Consider the following 16544-nt stretch of genomic DNA (forward strand, 5'->3'; position numbering starts at 1 on the left):
AAGTCTTGTCAGCAGGTGGAAAATGGTCTAAGACTGGTCACTTTGTTCCTGGCACTTAAGTGTGAGTGTTGCTTCTCTGCAGAAACATAGTGGGTACGCAGAGCCTGACAGGTCAAGCGCTAGAGATGGTCTGACTCACTTCAAGGGCAGCCTGTGGCGTTTCCACACATCCACTGGTCTTGGGCAGTTGGTGCAAGGTGCCAGGCAGGCCTGTCCTGGATGTTTTCCTTGCCTTGTGCATCTGATTTTAACAAATAACTCTGTTTTCACTAATGAGCAGTAAAGTTGCCTGGCCAGGTCTATGGCAGCTGGTCACATCTTATGCACTCTATAGTTAAACCTTATCATCATCCCTGCTTTATAGAGAAAGTAGTGGCTTATGAGCCTGACTAATTCAGGTGTTTGCCTTTCCTTTCATTTTTATCATTGACAGGCAGGTCTTAGTGCACAGTGCTTCATTAGCCCCTGTCCTGCGGTGGTGGTAAGGCACTCTTACCTTGGTCTGTCACATTGGACCACATTTTGTCCTGCTCCTCTTGTTAGACTGATATGGCAGAGCTGTTTTAGCAAGGCCAGCATATGTACCACTGCCCCATCAAACTGCTTCCAGCATTCCTGGAGCATTAGAAATAAACTGCTGAGCTTGGTGTTTGAATAACCAGCACAATCATGTAGTGCAGCAGCAGCCAGAGCCAGGCAGGCGGGGCACAGCACAGCACACAGGTGCCAACAGGCACAGAAAATGCACAAGCTGCAACTGGGCTTACACAGTCTCAGATTTGTATTTGCTGCAAGGAGGGGTCAGAGCACTCAGGGGTGATCCACAGAACTGTGCTCTGATCGAGCTCCAGGCCTCTGCGTGCCGTCAGCTCCGGGGAAACAGCACGGGGACCAGCAATCCCATTCCCTGCAGCTTACTGATGCCGCCTCGACCTCGTCCTGTGTGGTAGGTGGTAAGAACAGCTGGACAAAGGAGGAGGGCGAGTTCCAAGTTTTATACCGAGCAGGGCCACACTAAGGTGTGAATTCCTGAAGTCTTGGCAACAGCTTCTCCTGGGCCCCCCTGCCCAGAGAGGACAAACGTGCCCAGCAGCATGGGTGCCCAGCGTCACAGGGACCTGGCGGGGAGGTGGAGCTGTGGCAGAGTGGCCAGCACAGCTGAAGCCCTCTGCATAAGGAGCTGTTTGTTTTGCTGAATTGTTAGGCCCCATTGACAATAGCAGCTCCCCCCCCCAAGCTCAAGGAACTGTGGTGGCCACACACTGATCCTTTCTCTTTTCTTGTGCTTTAGGCACCGAATTAGCGTTATTTTTCCCCGAATCCCTCTGACTGGCTATTGCCTCTTGGTTTTGCTCTCTGCAGGCATACGAGTGGGCCTTGGAAGGGATGCGACACCTTGCCTGCATCAGCATGGAGGACTGCAACTCTGGCGAACACTGTGCAAGTGTGATCAAGTGCCTGGAGAGCTACAAGGGGCAGCACCCAGACATCAGCGACGCCCGATTCCAGGAGATGAAGGAGCTGGCCTGTGAGCTGAAGAGTGACAAGGGAATCAAGCAGTGGAAATTTGCATGGTCCAAATGCCAGGAGACCAAGCTAGTTTTTGAAAAGAAACTTGAAGCGGCTTTGAGAACAAGGAGGTCTCTGCTGTCAGACCGCAAACCAGCTGCAGGGGAGCAGCCCCGGGCCGGCAGTGAGGCTGGCAGTCTGTCCCACCGCAGGCACTCCGAGGGGGCCACCTCCGGGTCCCACTGGGACAGGACTTGCAGTGCATCCCACTGCTGCACCAGGCCCAACTGCTCCTTGGGCTGGACTAAGGAGAAAGCACCCTCACCCTCCCTGAGCTGCCCTGGTGATGTCAGTGCTGGGGAAGAATTTGCCTGCCAAGCTGCTCTCAGCCCTGGTCCTCATTCAAGCAGAGTTTCTTCTGCCTGTGGGGCCTCCAAGCCTCCAAAGCTGGCTGACGAAAAGCCAAACCTGGAGAGCATATTAGAAACCCTGGAGGTGAAACCATCCTGCACCTCCACTCCAGCCTCTGGGAAGCCGCCTCCCAGGAGGATGCTCCGGAAGGCCCAAAGCTTTGACCTCCCCTGCGGTGAGAGCCTGTGGTCAGGCTGCCAGAGGACACTGAGCGAGCCGGCCAGATACGGCAACACCGGCGTCTTTATTAAGGGGCTGGAGGTGAGCAGCACTGAGCTCGTGGACAGGACTTTTGCGCTACGGCAGCAGGCGGCACACAGCTGGGCTGCAGACTGCCTGCTGGAGGCACAGAGGGGCTGCCTCTCCGTGTCAGAAGCCAAGAGCTGGGGCAGGTAAGTGGCTGTGACACTCGGTGCTCTGGTCCCTGGGGGGGTGTGAAAAGGCAGCCAGCAAAGATGTGAAGAGCTCTGCAGCGACAGTTACTTTGGCAGTGGGTACACAGGGCAGACAGATGGAGATGTAGCTCCAGCCCCCCTGCACACGTGTGTGGCACTGAGGGGGCCCACAGGGATGTATCCATGTAGCCTGGCACCTGCTTCTGCAGGGAGGCAAGGAAATGGGATCTGTTGCTCTTCCCTCACAGCAGTGTTCCTCTGTAAGAGGATCAGTTCCCAGGCAGGAGAGGGTGCTTCTGAACATTGCTGGCACTGGAGGACAAGGGTTTGCAGAAAGAGAGTATTTGGGGACCTAGAAAACCAGTGGTACAGGTACAGTGGGAGAGCAGAAGTGCATCATCCTGCACTCTTTTTGGGGGGTGCTGTACCCAGACTGGCAGGGAGGCACAGTACCCTGTGACAGCAGCAGCTTCACGGGTAGGAGGGTGTTTGTATTTGTCCTTTGGGGGTGAGATCTCTGTTTGGGTGACCAACAGGTGGCTTTTGTCCTCTTTTTCCCTTCTCTGTCCTTGAGGATCTCAACTTAACTTTGTTATCATACTGCCGCGTGCCTAGGCTATGGGATGTGAGCTGCTCTTGAAAGGGGGTCACCAGGCAGATCTCTTGGCTGCTCTCACTGGAAAAGATTAAAAAAAATTGGTGGCAGAGATGAAAAACAAGTGATGGATGCGGGACCGCAGAGCTCCTCCACTGCTTCTGGTCTGGATGGGATGGCTGGGGACAGTGAAATATTCTGGAAAGGGCCGCCGAGATCCTAGCACATGTCAGGAAAGCTCATGGCAGGGGACGAACACCAGCAGATAGGAGGCTAACTGCTTTGCTTCTCAACAGAGTGATGCAGCAGCCCTCCTGTCTGTGGGTGCTGAGGCAGTCCCGCTGTTCACTCTTCTGAACAGCCAGAGGAGCTGGCTCTAGGGGAGAGCTGTGAGGTAGGGAAGGCAGGCACGCATTGGGGTAGTTATGTTTGGTGCTGCACTGCCTCGCAGTGGAAACCTCGAGTACCTGAGAGTTATCCTCTCAGGCGTGTGGAGCAACCCATGCTAGGAGCTGCTGTCTGCTGATGAAGCAATATGAGGTTCGTTTCCCACTCTTTATTTTTAGTGGGTAAGCCCAACAGCACCTGGGCCCAAAGCTTGTGTTCTCCTAGGGTTAACATTGCCTCCCACAGCACCCAGTCACCAGGCTGACTCCTCCTGACAGAAGTTATCGTGACTTACGCTGTCCCTGTTGTTGCAGGAGTGCAGCCGTTTGTGGAGCAGCCTGTTATGTCCAGAGCCGGGGCTGGGTGGGCCCAGGTGTATGTGTCCTGCTGAGGCTGGGTCAGGACCACAGCCAACCTGGGACTCGCCCTTCCTGAACAGAAAAGCCGACAGAGTTCCTTGGATCAGCCACGAGCTTTGTCAGTGCTGAGGGTCAGAGCTATTGCAGGCAGTTCTGAATCTGAGCTTGGATGGTGCTGAGGGATTGTCTCAGCTCCATGTTGGGTCTTAGGGACAACTTCTCTAGGGATAGCCCAGTGCTTTGCAGGCGCTCTTAGGCTGCTGCAGCCCTGCTCCAGTCTGGGTCCCATCATGGCTGAGTGTTTCCTATTGCAGCAAGCTGCGGCACATTATTGATGAGATGGTAACCACAGAGCGGGAATATGTGAGGTCGCTTTGCTACATCATCGATAGCTACTTCCCTGAGATGGAGCGTCTTGACCTCCCCCAGGACCTGCGTGGGAAACGCAGCGTCATTTTTGGGAACCTGGAGAAACTCTACGACTTCCACAGCCAGTACTTCCTGCGAGAGCTCGAGAGCTGCTGCAACCACCCGCTGCGGGTCAGCCACTGCTTCCTCCGACACGTAAGGCATCAGCACCTTCCCCCTGGGGTTTGACTTCTCTGGACACGTGCTTGGCTCCTATGGCCAGCAGTGCCTATACGTTTGGCTGCTCACCTGCCTGTTAGTGGGCTGTGGCTCTTTGGGAGCAGGAGGACTAACCCTGTGATGGTTTGGTTTGTCCCCTGACAGCTCAAATGCTAGGTTGGACTAGGATGACTCTGCGAGGCTGAGCCCAGGCAGCAGAAGGTGTGCTTTGCCTTTCGTGTTGCTCTTTGCTACCAAGAGACGCTGCCAAGGAAGCAAAATCCCTTACCCTGTCTTCTGGCTGTGGTTGTCAGCATGGAAGGACTTTAATTAGTGGAGGGGCACAGGCCCCGATGCTGTTGTTGAAAAGAGCTGCTAGGGAGAAACACGGGGCATCCGTCTTAAGCTCAGCTGCCCCATGCATGTTTGCTGCTGCCAGGGGAATGATATCTATTAGGGTATGTAAGGGGCAAGGGGTAACAGGACAGTGGAATAAAAAGTCCTAGCTACTGCAGGAGTAGGAAGACAAGAACACTCCCTGGCTCTAAATGAACTTGAGGCAAAGTCGTTCCTGATGCCATAGGAGGCTCTGGTGCAGCCTGGGAGAGGCAGAAATACTAAAGTAACCAACCCAGGGCATGGCTGTCACTGTGTGCTGGGTGTGTGTTGGTCTCACGTGGGGATCTCTTTTGCAGAAAGACCAGTTTGGGATGTATGCATTGTACAGCAAGAACAAGCCAAAGTCAGACTCGTTGCTGGCCAGCCACGGGAATACCTTCTTCAAGGTAACTTCCACTGCCTACATCACGATTGCTCTTCGTGTTTGGGTCACCGATCTGTTTAAATAAGCCCATCTTTACCGCTTGAGGCATGCTCAGCGCTACCTCTGCTTTCCTGGCACAGCTCTCTGCACAAGTGTATGTGGGGGGACAGGGGCAGAGATGTCGTGAGTGCTTTGGAAAGGAGCCCAGCACACAGCAGCATTGGTCCTCTGGCCTTGCATTTCCCTGCAGAGTGAACAGAGTACCCCAGTCAGAAAAGCCTTGGGTGTCAATGCCTGCCTGGGGGCACAGGGTGCTCCATGGAAAGCTGCTGCCTTCACTCTCTGCTGTGTTTCTCAGTTCAAGCAGGTGCAGCTTGGCGATAAGATGGACCTGGCCTCCTACCTGCTGAAACCCATCCAGCGGATGAGCAAATACGCCCTGCTTCTGAAGGACCTGATCAAGGAGTGCAGCGAGGCGCAAGAGCAGGAGCTGGGCTACCTCCGGGCAGCTGAGGAGATGGTGAAGTTTCAGCTCCGGCACGGAAATGACCTGCTGGCCATGGATGCTATCCGTGACTGTGACGTACGTTCTGGTGTCCTCCCTTGCCCGGGAAGGGGGGCAGAGCCAGACTTCTTCCCCTTCTCTAGACTTAGGGTCTTTGGATTGTATGGTGAGCCTCCCCTCAAATTCCCACAGTGATCGGGGTGCCGCCTGCCAGTGCAGCATGGCAGGATTACTGAGGTACAGGGCAAGGGAACAGCAAGGCTTGGAGGTCTTGATCCGCTAGGACGGACAGCCTGGATGCTGTTACTTGAGCTGAGTGAGCCACTTGTCATAAACACGCTCTCAGGTGCTTGCTGGTGACGTGAGGCAGCCTGGCAGCCCTCGCAGATGGCGTCCTGCAGGCTGCCTTGGGCCCTTCCATCTCTCTTGAGCTAGTGATAAGAGGGTCAGGCAGTTTGCAAGAAGGAATTCAAACTGATGCCAATGCCAGAGGTAGGGCAAAATCAGCTAGGTGGGACTCAAAGGAGAGGCTTGCAAAGTACAGCACTGGAGGAGGAGAAACCACAGGGCTCAGGGTGGAGGAAGATGGATTTGGGGCAGGAAGAACTGAGGGACTGGCCTCCTGACCCAGATGGTGCTCCTGGCAGTGTGATGAGACTCCTTTCCTCTTCAGCTCTCTTCTTCCCCCTAAAATAATGCTCTGGCTGCTGCCTCCAGCTGCCACCCCAGAGGTTTGTCACAGATCTGCACAGGGTGACAGCAGAGTGTCATCTGTGTGACATGCCGAGGAGAGAGGTGCTGCTCTCCCATGAGTCTGGGCCAGTTGTTTCAGCCTGATGTGGCCTCTAGCAGTGCCATGCAGCCCTACCTCTTTAAGAACCCTCCCAACATGATAGGTAGCTGCCACTTCTTTGCCACCTGGGCCACAGCCATACGGGACCCTGCTCTCCATGTCCAGGCCTGGGGTTGCCTGGAGCCGATCCTGCTGGGCTCTGAACTGGGATGTTCCCTGTATCCAGGTGAATCTGAAGGAGCAGGGGCAGCTGGTGCGGCAAGATGAGTTCACCATCTGGCTGGGCCGTAGGAAGTGCCAACGACACGTCTTCCTCTTTGAGGACCTGATCCTGTTCAGCAAGCCCAAGAGGATCGAGGGTGGCTTTGATGTGTATATCTACAAGCGTTCCTTCAAGGTAAGGGCAGCCCTGCAGCTCCTTCTTGTGCAGGAGGTGTCCGTGGCTGGTTTCCCCATGGACACATGGCTCTGAAGTGGGGAGTGGGAGCAGGAGCACCTTCCGCAGAAGAGCTGCTCCCCGCACTGCTAACTAAGCCTTCTCCAAGCTGTGCAGTGAAGCCAGAAGGGAATACTTCACACTTGAATGCCTGTGCCCCCTCTGTGCTGCAAGATGTGGGGCTGAGGTCTTCTGAGGGATGCAGTGTGTGAGGGAAAGGGTGTGGGTGAGGTGGGGGGGGAAGGGGGAGGGTGGCAGGGAGGTGGTGTTGACTCTGGATGAAGCACTGGGAATTGCCTGTCCATACCGATCCTGTTCCTGTCTGGACCCTCAGGCTCCTTCTCATTGTGTCTGCTGAGCTGGGGGTGGCTCTGGGCACGGGGCGCAGGCAGAATTTACCCTTTCTGCTCCTGGTGGAGCCCCAGTTCATACTTTTGCTCTTCCTCTTTCTGGCAGACTGCAGACATTGGCCTGACGGAGAACTCTGGAGACAGTGGCCTGCGCTTTGAGATCTGGTTCCGAAGGCGGAAGTCCAGCGACACCTATGTCCTCCAGGCCAGCTCAGCCGAGACTAAGCAGGCCTGGACCAGTGACATTGCCAAGATCCTGTGGCAGCAGGCAGCCCGCAATAAAGGTGTGATTCCTTCCCGGGGCATCTGTGCCGCAAAAGGTGCGGGAGCCCTGTTCACCTCATGCTGCCCCGAGTAGGTTTGGAGCCTGTTAGCAGGCAGCTCTGTGCAGCAAGCAGCCGTGTGCCAGCATGCAGCCTCAGGAGCATGTGCTGGGCTTGGCTGGGCACGTCCCTTCCCTGCCCCTCATGCCCAGGGAACCTGACCAATCCAAGCTCTGTGTGCCTATAGACACCCTCCCTGGACTCCGTGAGAGAAACAGGAGATACAAGCAGAGGGTTCCCTGCCATGTGAGTGAGGGCTGCGCTCCTGGAAGGTTCGCTGCTCTCCCCACAATCTAGGCAGCTGTCTGGCTGAGTCCTTCCTCTCCACCTCAGGCTTCCCGCTTGGCAGGACTCTCGGGGGTGGCATGGCGCTGAGCTACTTGGCCAAGGCAGGGCATGACTGCTTGTCTGTGGAGAACTCCTCAGGGCTGGGGAGCAAGGGGAGAACAGAACAGATCTAATCTCAGTAGTTCAGGAGTGGCCTGGCCCAGGAGTGCTCTGGCCTGGGGCTGCATAGCACCCATGGGGTGGGTTGGAGCAACCTCATGAGGTGGCTGTGGGTCTCTTCCCCTCCAGAAATCCGTATGCAGGAGATGGTCTCCATGGGTGTGGGCAACAAGCCGTTCCTGGATATCAAACCCAGCGAGGCAGCGATTAATGACCGTGCTATTGATTACATCATGAAGGGCAGAGGTGAGTGCCAGCCATGCCTGCCCTGTGCTCCATGTGAGCTAGGCAGGACTGGTGCTCAGGGCTTTTTTGGCTTGTTTTCTGGCAGGTGCCAGGACCAGAGCATCAATCGCTGTGTCTCTGTTTGACCATTCCAACCCCTACAAGAGGACGCAGGCGCAGCTCTCTGCTGGCAGCACTCCCGCTGCATACAGCCCTTCCTCCTCCTCCCTGCTGGGGCCCCTCAACCTCCACATGTACCTGGACCAGGCTCTGCTGCCGGGTGTCCTGGCCCCCAGCCGCCCCTTTGACATCGGCACCTGCATCGAGGAAGATGAGCTGGAGCATGAGACCAGCAGCCAGCCGTCCCTGAGTACGTACGATCCCGCTGTTCTTCAGCGCACCCCAGAGCATGCGAGCTCATCCCCGCACCTTGCTCTGCGCTGTGCAGTCAGACCGGGCTCACTGGGGTCATGGCAGTCCCTGCCCCATAGCCAAACTGGGGCAGGGAGGGCCCTGTCCTTCCACGCCAGCTCTGCCTCGGCTTTCATGGGGGGGCGTTAGCTCAGACACAGGGATTAGTAAAGCCGACCTGCAGCCATCCCAGTGGCAGGCTTACTGGGGCTGCTCTGGCCTTGGAGACCAGTGCTTGTGTCTCTGCCCGCCTGCCCCTCTGGTACCAGCCGCTCCATCCTTTGCTCTCGCCAGCCCCATCCAGTGACCCCTTGGCTTCCTCTGTGTGAAATTCCCAATACTAATCTCTGGTATTATTTTCTACACTTCCTTGGGTTATTTTGTTGCTTAATGGCTTTAAGAGGCCCAGGCAGGAGTGTGGCCTATTTGTGGGCTTCTGGCCAGTGCCTCTGCAAACAGATACCTTATCAAGTATATGTGGCATGGGTAGTGTAAGCCAAATTCACGGGCATCAGAATGACTTTCCTCTCTTCCCCCAGCAACAGAGAGCTCGGAGTCCTCGCACTGCATGTCAGGCAGTGGCTCCAGCGGCTCTGACAGCGGCTGCGTCTCCAGCATCCCACAAGAAAGCTTCTGTGAAGACATGGGCTCACCCCCCTACATGCCCCTAGGCTCACAACACAGCTCTGCGATGGAGGAGAAACCCAGGTTCACAAACAGCCAGTACATTTCTGCAGTAAGTGCAAGTGGCCCAAATCCTCTCTTCGCTTTGCCCGTTCCTGCAAGTGCCTCCCCGGTTCAAGCCACTGCCCCTCGGGGGGCTGAAGATGCTGCTTTTGGGCTAGGAGTCACTGTGGGGAAGTGACCTTTCCTCCTGCAGAGACTCACCGCCTCCGGGGCAGGCAACAGCCCCTCTGCCGCGAGAGCCTCCCTCTGCTGTGAGGGCCCAGATCCCCCAGGAGATGCACTGGAAAGGACCTGCAGTGCTGGAGGCTACACCAGGAGGGGACGCTGCTCACGCAGGAGCTTTAACGCTGTCATGGGCAGGGGTACCTGCGTAACCTCCTGGGATGGACAGAGCTCTGCTGCAGATGCTGCTGAGCCCCTTCCCTGGGAGGTTTGGGCCTTTTTTGGGGAGTGATGAGATGGATGAGCGGGAGCCTGTTGCTCTGCGATGTCAGCATGTCTCCTCTTCTGTTCCTTAGAGTTCTCAGCCACTTCCCTTCCAGCTAGATCATGTCCTGATGCTGTTGTCCTCTAACCCCATACTAATGCTGGCTTCTCTCCTCTGCAGAAAGCAGGCCAGGTCGCCATAAGCCCCTCAACAGTAGTGTGAGCCCCTCGGCACACGTTTACCGCCTAAGGAAGTGGAGTTGTTGTAAGTAGCCCCTGAAGGGGATTTTCCAGCAGCTCTGAGTGCTGGGCAGGTCTGGCAGTAGCTCTGAGTCAGGAGAACCTTGCCCTCCCCTTCTCGATGAGAAGTTTTCCATGCACATTCCTGACCAGTATCGGAGGCTCTGATTCATCTGGTTGGAGAAGGCCGGCTCCCATGGAGCCGTCGCCTTGTGCAGCCCATGCCTCCCGGGTGTGAAGGAGCAGAAACAAAACAAGCAAAATCACTTTTGGGTCACAGGCTTGAGCACCACCATCAGTGTTCAGATGAGCCGCTTTCCTCCGAGTGCTGCCCAGCTGTCTAACCACTAATCCCTTTCTTGCGGCTGTTTGCCAAAATCCTGCTCTTCCTTAGTCCCTCTGAGCTGCCTTGGGGAATCCACGGCTTTCTCCCCAAGCTGCCTTTATTGCACAGTTTCCTTTGAACCTCCAAAGGAAACCACGCGGGGCCAGGCAAAGACACCTGCTAGGTTACGGTCAGGATGTCTGAGGGAGCTGCTGGTTGTTGCTCCCTCACTTACTGATTTTGGGAGGATGCTGCGTCTGTGAGGAGATTGCTCTGAGGAAGGGGGGGGGATGAGCCCTGGCAAGAGACGCAGCCAAGTGGGGCTTTCTATGCATGGGTGGCAGCCCTGGGAAAGCAGTGTCTCGCCCCGCTCAAACTAACCTGCTTCTGGTTCCGCTCCCTGTCCGTGGGGCTGAGCCTCCTTTCCACAGGGGATCAGTGGTCAAGGTGCAGGGTGGTTGGTGGCTTGGCCCTGTGGGGGTGTTACAAGCCCGCAGGCCCACAGCTTGTGATCTGCAGGAGTTCACAACCAGCTGAACAGAACCAGACGAGGCTAAAATTTAAGATCCAGAGCCCCTTCTGGGGAGGGGCAGGGGGGTCACAGACAGGACCTTTGAAGTGGCCGCAGGAGGAGTGGGGTTTGCTGGCCTGCTGCCGCTGGGACAGCAGCACCCAGCCTTTGGGCACATCCTGAGGTGCAGAGGCGGCCTTTGGGCACGTCCCGAGGTGCGGGTGCAGCCCTCTGCGTGGGGAAAGAGCCGCGCTTCTCCTGCCAGGCCCTTGTGCTAAAACATTCTTTCCCCACCAAAATGCAGCTGTGACAAACTGGGGTTTTGCAAAATCGCTGCTGGCCGGGACAGATCCTGCCCCGCCGTAGGAGTGCAGCCGGTCTAACCCATTGCACGGTGCTGTGTTCCAGGTTTGATTGCCATTTCAAACTCCCTGAAGACCCCAGGCCTCTGACCAGCAGGAGGAGAGACAGTCTTCACCGATGAAGAGTTTTTTGGGTTTTGGTTTTTGTTTTGTTTTTTGTTTTTTGTTTTTTTTTTTTTTTTAAAATACATAATCAGGCTCTTTCAGACACTCCAAACCCTGACCTCAGGCTGGGGCGGGGGGGAAGTCCCAAGGAGGTTTCTGTCAGCTGCACATAATTGCTTTGGTGTTGGATGGGACCTCGGGCATTCAAAACTTGTTAGCCCTGTATTTATGAGTGATGAGGAACATCGCTGTTTTGGGGGGGAAAAGAAAAAGAAAAAAAAGTATTATTTTTGAAGCTATGAGCTGTACAGATTTTTGTTACAAGTGACTCTGTTACCATTTGTTCTGCAAGCTGCACATTTTATAAAGTTTTTGGAAGGGCATGAAGAGAAACTGAGGTATTTAAGAGAAGTAGTGTAACTTTCTGTTTCAGGCTTATATTGACCTGGAGCTCAAGATTTAACGTCCTTCCTCATGCTCTAAATATGGCTGTCGTAGCAGTAATTTATTTTCTTGGCTTAACACTTCTGTTTTAATAAAAGCAATTTCATCGTCACAGTGACTTCTTCCTTCAGCTGATTATTCCGGTGCCTTGGTGCTGAGCTTATCTCTGTCTTAACCGCCTCTCCCCGAGCAATCCCCACGCTAACTCCCTGCCAGCTGAACCAGGTAGAACCTGAGTGTGTTCCCCGGGAGCGGGGAAGATCCCAGCTGGGCGCTGTGCGGAGGCTTCCCCGAGGCCAGGGGGAAGGCTGAGCGGGGCCTTTGGAGCAGCCAGGCAGTGAGGGGAGGGAACCCCCCTGTTCCTGGCTCCCATTTAAGCCCCTTAATAGCCCAGGGGCGAGTGTCTCTGCCCCCGCTGGGTCAGGTTTCAGTCACGCAGGGCACGAGTGGCAAAATTCCAAGGGCCTTGTCCTGGGTTTTGGGGTGATGGGGCCTCACTGCTCCCTTTGCCTCTGCCTCGGCCCCTCTCTGGGTACTTCAGTCCCACCATGGCGGCAGGTTTGAGGAGCCATAGGTGGCCGTGGCATCTGAGACCAACAGGTTTGGAGTCCAACAGGGCGATTCTAATGCTGAACCTCAGCTGGGCGGTGTTTGATGGCGCGCAGATGTGCCCTGTGCTCCGAGGCCGCCCGTTCCCCAGTTACACCAAAGCTCGCCCTGCGGCTGCGAGGAAACGAAGCCCAGTGTTGTTGGAAACAGTAGCTACTTGCTGCCACGCCCCTGGCTTACTCCTGGTTTATGAAGCGCTATGAGTCGGGCTCCCCCAGCCGGGAGAGCAGTGGGGGAAGCTGAGGAAGAGGATGGAGCAGCAGTTTATTTAACTGCGGTTTTCTCCCTGTAGCTGCTGGGGTGGGGGAGGTGCCTGGCCCTCAGCAGCGCTGTCATCTCCCATGTTAAAGCCCGGCTGCCTGAGCTTCCCTCGAGGTATGGACTGTGCTCCTTCTTGCTCGGGAAGTCCTGTGCTGTACATAAGCACTTGTTTGGTGTTGAGATGTTGGATGGGTTTTTTTAAACTTGATTCTTTTTTTAGACAGCAGAGCTAACAGTTTGACACCTCTGTGTGAAGTTGTGTGGGAAGCAGCTGCACGGGGACGCGTTCAGAAGTTCCTATTTTAAAATAATTGCTAAGTTGATGCCAGATTTTGGGGCTGTTGGGACAGTGGCAGCTTGTGTCAGAAGAGGGAGAGCATTTCCTAAGGCCCCGAGGGAATGTGGCACTTCCTGAATTTCTCCGTTTCCAAGGTTTCTGCGTTGCTGGAACAACCTTTAGTAATGTTTACCTGACGCTGGTTTTTTCAGGGTTTGATTTGTCCAATAAAGGTGGTTTTCTTTATAGGACTCTTGTCTGCGTTGTGTCTCGATTTCACAGCGTGGGGCCTGGGCCTGCAGCAGGGGCACTGGGCTGAGCTGTTCCTGGGGCGTCTGAATGCTCTCAAAATACGCAGGGGAGGGATGGGGGGGGACGGAACACGGACAGGTGGACACCGAAATGATGGGGGTTTTGTTTGGTTGGTTTGATAGGATGAATGCGAGGGTGACTCGCTGGAGTTCGCATGGTGAGAGGTGTCAGCTCCAGGAGAGCTGCAGAGGTTTTAAAACGAAAATAGCAAAGTGCTGCATCCACAAAATGTGCTTAAAATAAAATGCGAAGGAATGGCTCCACACCTCTGACTGCTATTCTAATTTTATTGGGCAAATTAATATTCACAAATGTGTTAGCAGGGTCAAAGTTCTGTTAAGGTTGTGTAAACTTAAATTTCCAAGGCAAGGTATGAGACTGACCTAGCAAACCCTCTCCGGATGAGGAGGTCGAGGCAGCGGCTGTACTTCCAGGCCAAGGGCAGGGTAAACTGAAAAAGCACAAAGCCCCTGGTCAATCCCCCGCTGGCGGCAGAATGGCAGCACCACCCTCTCCCTTCCTCTCATAACAACAACCCTGCAAATTCTCTGCCCGCCTTTTTGTGGCCAGCTAAGCTCACAGAATCACAGAATCGTTCAGGTTGGAAAAGCCCTTTAAGGTCCCCAAGCCCAGCCACTCCCCTAACCCTGCCATCCCACCACTAAACCCTGGCCCTACGCACTGCGTCATAGAATCATGCAACGGTTTGGGTTGGAAAGGACCTTTAAGTTCATCAAATTAACGGCACATTTTTAAACTTCTATTAAGACAATGTGTGATGAGTCAAGTTGTGCTGTAAAATGCCCCCTCCGCACACCCGTAACTCGCTCTGCAAATGAAGTGCGACGGTGAACAAGTTTAAAAGGCCAATGTGTTTGGGAGACCCAAAGGCTCAGCCGCGCAGCGTGGCTGGGTGGCAAGCGCTACTTACTTCCACCCATGGGAGCAGCGCGTCACGAACGCTTCCGTCCCCTGTGAAATACTCTGTGCTCAGTAAATCAGCAACAAAGTCCCTGGGTGTCATCTGCTGAGTCTGAAACACAGAACAGGATGCGGTCCTACCGACAGGCGGGCACGCTCGCCAGTGCCGGTGAAATTACCCATTGGACGGGGGAAGGCCCCGGCTGGCCCGGCCCGGGGTTAATTATCAGTGCGATTAAGAAGGACTGGGGTGAGAGCAGGGCTGGAATCAGCCGCACACGGCACTAGCTGGGGAGAAGGCAAGGGTGGGCTCGGCCAGGCTGTGGGGCACCCGTACCCACCCAGAGCCTGTGCACCAGGCTCCCGACTCTGGCCGTAATTTCTTTGGGATCCTTCTGCCTTATGGAGTCCAGGATGACATCGGTGAGGAAAAAGTGGCACTTCCTGGCGTAGAATATCTCCTCATGTGAGAGGGCAAAGCTGACAAAAACTGCATCTACAAGGAACGGTTGAAAGGACACAAACACATTAGAAGAAAAAAACCCAAAATGTCTGAGGCTTCAGCATTCACCACTTAGGTTCTCAGAATCACGGAACCATGGAATCATTCAGGTTGGAAAAGCCCTTTAAGCTCCCCAAGCCCAACCATTCCCCTAACCCTGCCATCCCACCACCAAACCCTGGCCCTAAGCACCTCGTCTGCCCGGCTTTTAAATCTCCCAGGGATGGGGACTCGACCCCTTCCCTGGGCAGCCCCTTCCAGCGCCTGACAGCCCTTGCGGGGAAGGAATTTTTCCCAATGTCCAACCTAAACCTGCCCTGGCACAGCTTGAGGCCATTTCCCCTCGTCCCATCACCCATTCCCTGGGAGCAGCGACCAACACCCCCTGGCTCCCCCTTCCTGTCAGGCCTTTGGTTTCTTTAACACCTTTCCTGGCCATGGTTTTACTGCACCCGAGTCCTAACAGCCGGTGTTCAAATCGGAGCTCAGTGTAAGAGTTTGCCTGAATAAAAACTGAGTACAGCTTTCAGCTGATTGCATCATTCCTGACACATTAAAGAGCTTCACCAGTAAATATTCCAGGCCCCTGTTAGGTCAGGCAGCTGCTGCCCAGCGGGTTCGGAGAACTCAGTGTAAGCAGCCTTAGCTACGCGGCTAGTCAGAACTGACAACAAACCGCAGTAAGGAGAGTGGATTTCATAGTTAAAAAAAAAACCCACCTCCGCAGCAAAAGCCTAGAGCTGGTTTTGCAGTTCCTTACCTTGGGCGAGTGCTCGTCTGCTTGGCGCATCCAGCTGGCCGCCGTCCAGCGGCGCGCTGTAGACGATGCTCTCCTCCGTGCTCGTACAAAAACCATCACTGCCTAAAACCGGGGGGTGTTCAACTTTCAGCATCAAGCCTATGGTTCCATGCTCTGCCCGAACAGCCTCCCTGTGCTCGCTGGCCCTTGTTTCTGTGAATGAGCAGGGGTTGGGTTTTACAGCAAGGCCTGGATCGGTAGGAACGGAGGTAAACACATTTGTAAATGTGGCCATGGTATCGTCTGCTCCTCATCTACAAGTTTTGCCTTGTTCTGTCTTTATTCTGTGGTGCCATTTTTGCCAGGTACGGTGATACATCACTAGACAGTAAACAACCACCTTTACACCAAATAATTTGCACGTATAACACTACAGGTCTTCTCTACATCCCTCATTCGCAAGGAAAATTCAGGCGGAGTAACTGTTACGTATGGCTTAACCAAACCCAAGCATAATTCAGGCTGGGACCCTTTCACAGGATGTGAAAAAAAGTGTTTGGGTTTTTTTTCGATAAAAATAATAATCTGGCGTGCACCGCTGTAGTAACAAACCCATCCATAATCGTTATTAATACACTTTGCTTTGCCAACAATGCCGTGGAAAGCTGCCGTGCTTCCTGCAGGCAAATCACAGCCTTCCCAGGGTGTCAGAACCACGACATGGACTGAAGCTTCCTACTGAGATTTCTTGAGTTTGATTTAATATCTTGGCTCATCAGGAACGTTTTTTTAACTCCTACACGTGTCTGCGGAAACTTCTGGGTTTAGCACAAAAATCTTTCATTCTTTGTGCTAAAGTAGTGCTTTCTGTAACTAACTGGATAACTTAACTTAAGCACATCAAAGCGGCTTCACTGTTCCTCATGCAGCTCCAAAGGCAGAGGAACAAGACAACGGTGAAAGAGCATGCATGAATGCCAGTGAATCTAAAAGCAGCTCCACCTTCCTGGCAAACGCACTTTTAGTAATAAACTCTGCACAGGCAAGGGGTAAAATGAAGCCCTTGAGTAGCAGCTGGCAATCAACTCACTGTCTTCCAGGTGGAAGAGTGTCATCTGCGAGGTCTCGTCTCTTCCCTCACTGGGAAAACTTTCTACGAGCAGAAAAACAAGAAAAAGGTTGACACCATCACTGAAATCTTAGAATCACAGAACCATGGAATCATTTTGGTTGGCAAAGCCCTTTAAGATCACCAAGCCCAACTGTTCCCCTAACCCTGCCATCCCACCACTAAACCCTGGCCCTAAGCACCTCATCTATCCTTCTTTTAAATCCCCCCAGGGATGG

The 16544-nt window shown here is 54.3% G+C and overlaps 2 protein-coding genes across 2 annotated transcripts in view; one reads left to right on the forward strand and one right to left on the reverse strand.

Annotated features, from left to right (window-relative positions):
- The window catches only part of PLEKHG4 (pleckstrin homology and RhoGEF domain containing G4), a 73694-nt gene extending 64218 nt beyond the window's left edge, over positions 1-9476 (forward strand). The window contains 9 exon segments of the mRNA XM_035898804.1: positions 1363-2312; positions 3971-4220; positions 4919-5008; positions 5345-5569; positions 6511-6681; positions 7177-7354; positions 7970-8086; positions 8172-8435; positions 9016-9476. Of these exon segments, the coding sequence (XP_035754697.1) occupies positions 1363-2312; positions 3971-4220; positions 4919-5008; positions 5345-5569; positions 6511-6681; positions 7177-7354; positions 7970-8086; positions 8172-8435; positions 9016-9341 (2571 nt within the window). The 3' untranslated portion in view covers positions 9342-9476.
- Positions 9477-13387: 3911 nt separating this feature from the next.
- The window catches only part of KCTD19 (potassium channel tetramerization domain containing 19), a 22189-nt gene continuing 19032 nt past the window's right edge, over positions 13388-16544 (reverse strand). The window contains exons 12-16 of the mRNA XM_035898805.1: positions 16288-16350; positions 15219-15410; positions 14298-14452; positions 13967-14068; positions 13388-13486 (exon numbers count right to left, since the gene is read on the reverse strand). Of these exons, the coding sequence (XP_035754698.1) occupies positions 13388-13486; positions 13967-14068; positions 14298-14452; positions 15219-15410; positions 16288-16350 (611 nt within the window). The remainder of the gene's footprint in view (positions 13487-13966; positions 14069-14297; positions 14453-15218; positions 15411-16287; positions 16351-16544) is intronic.

This window comes from Egretta garzetta, unplaced genomic scaffold (genome assembly GCF_000687185.1).
Source record: "Egretta garzetta isolate BGI_Z169 unplaced genomic scaffold, ASM68718v1 scaffold27, whole genome shotgun sequence".
Classification (NCBI taxonomy): Eukaryota; Metazoa; Chordata; class Aves; order Pelecaniformes; family Ardeidae; genus Egretta; species Egretta garzetta.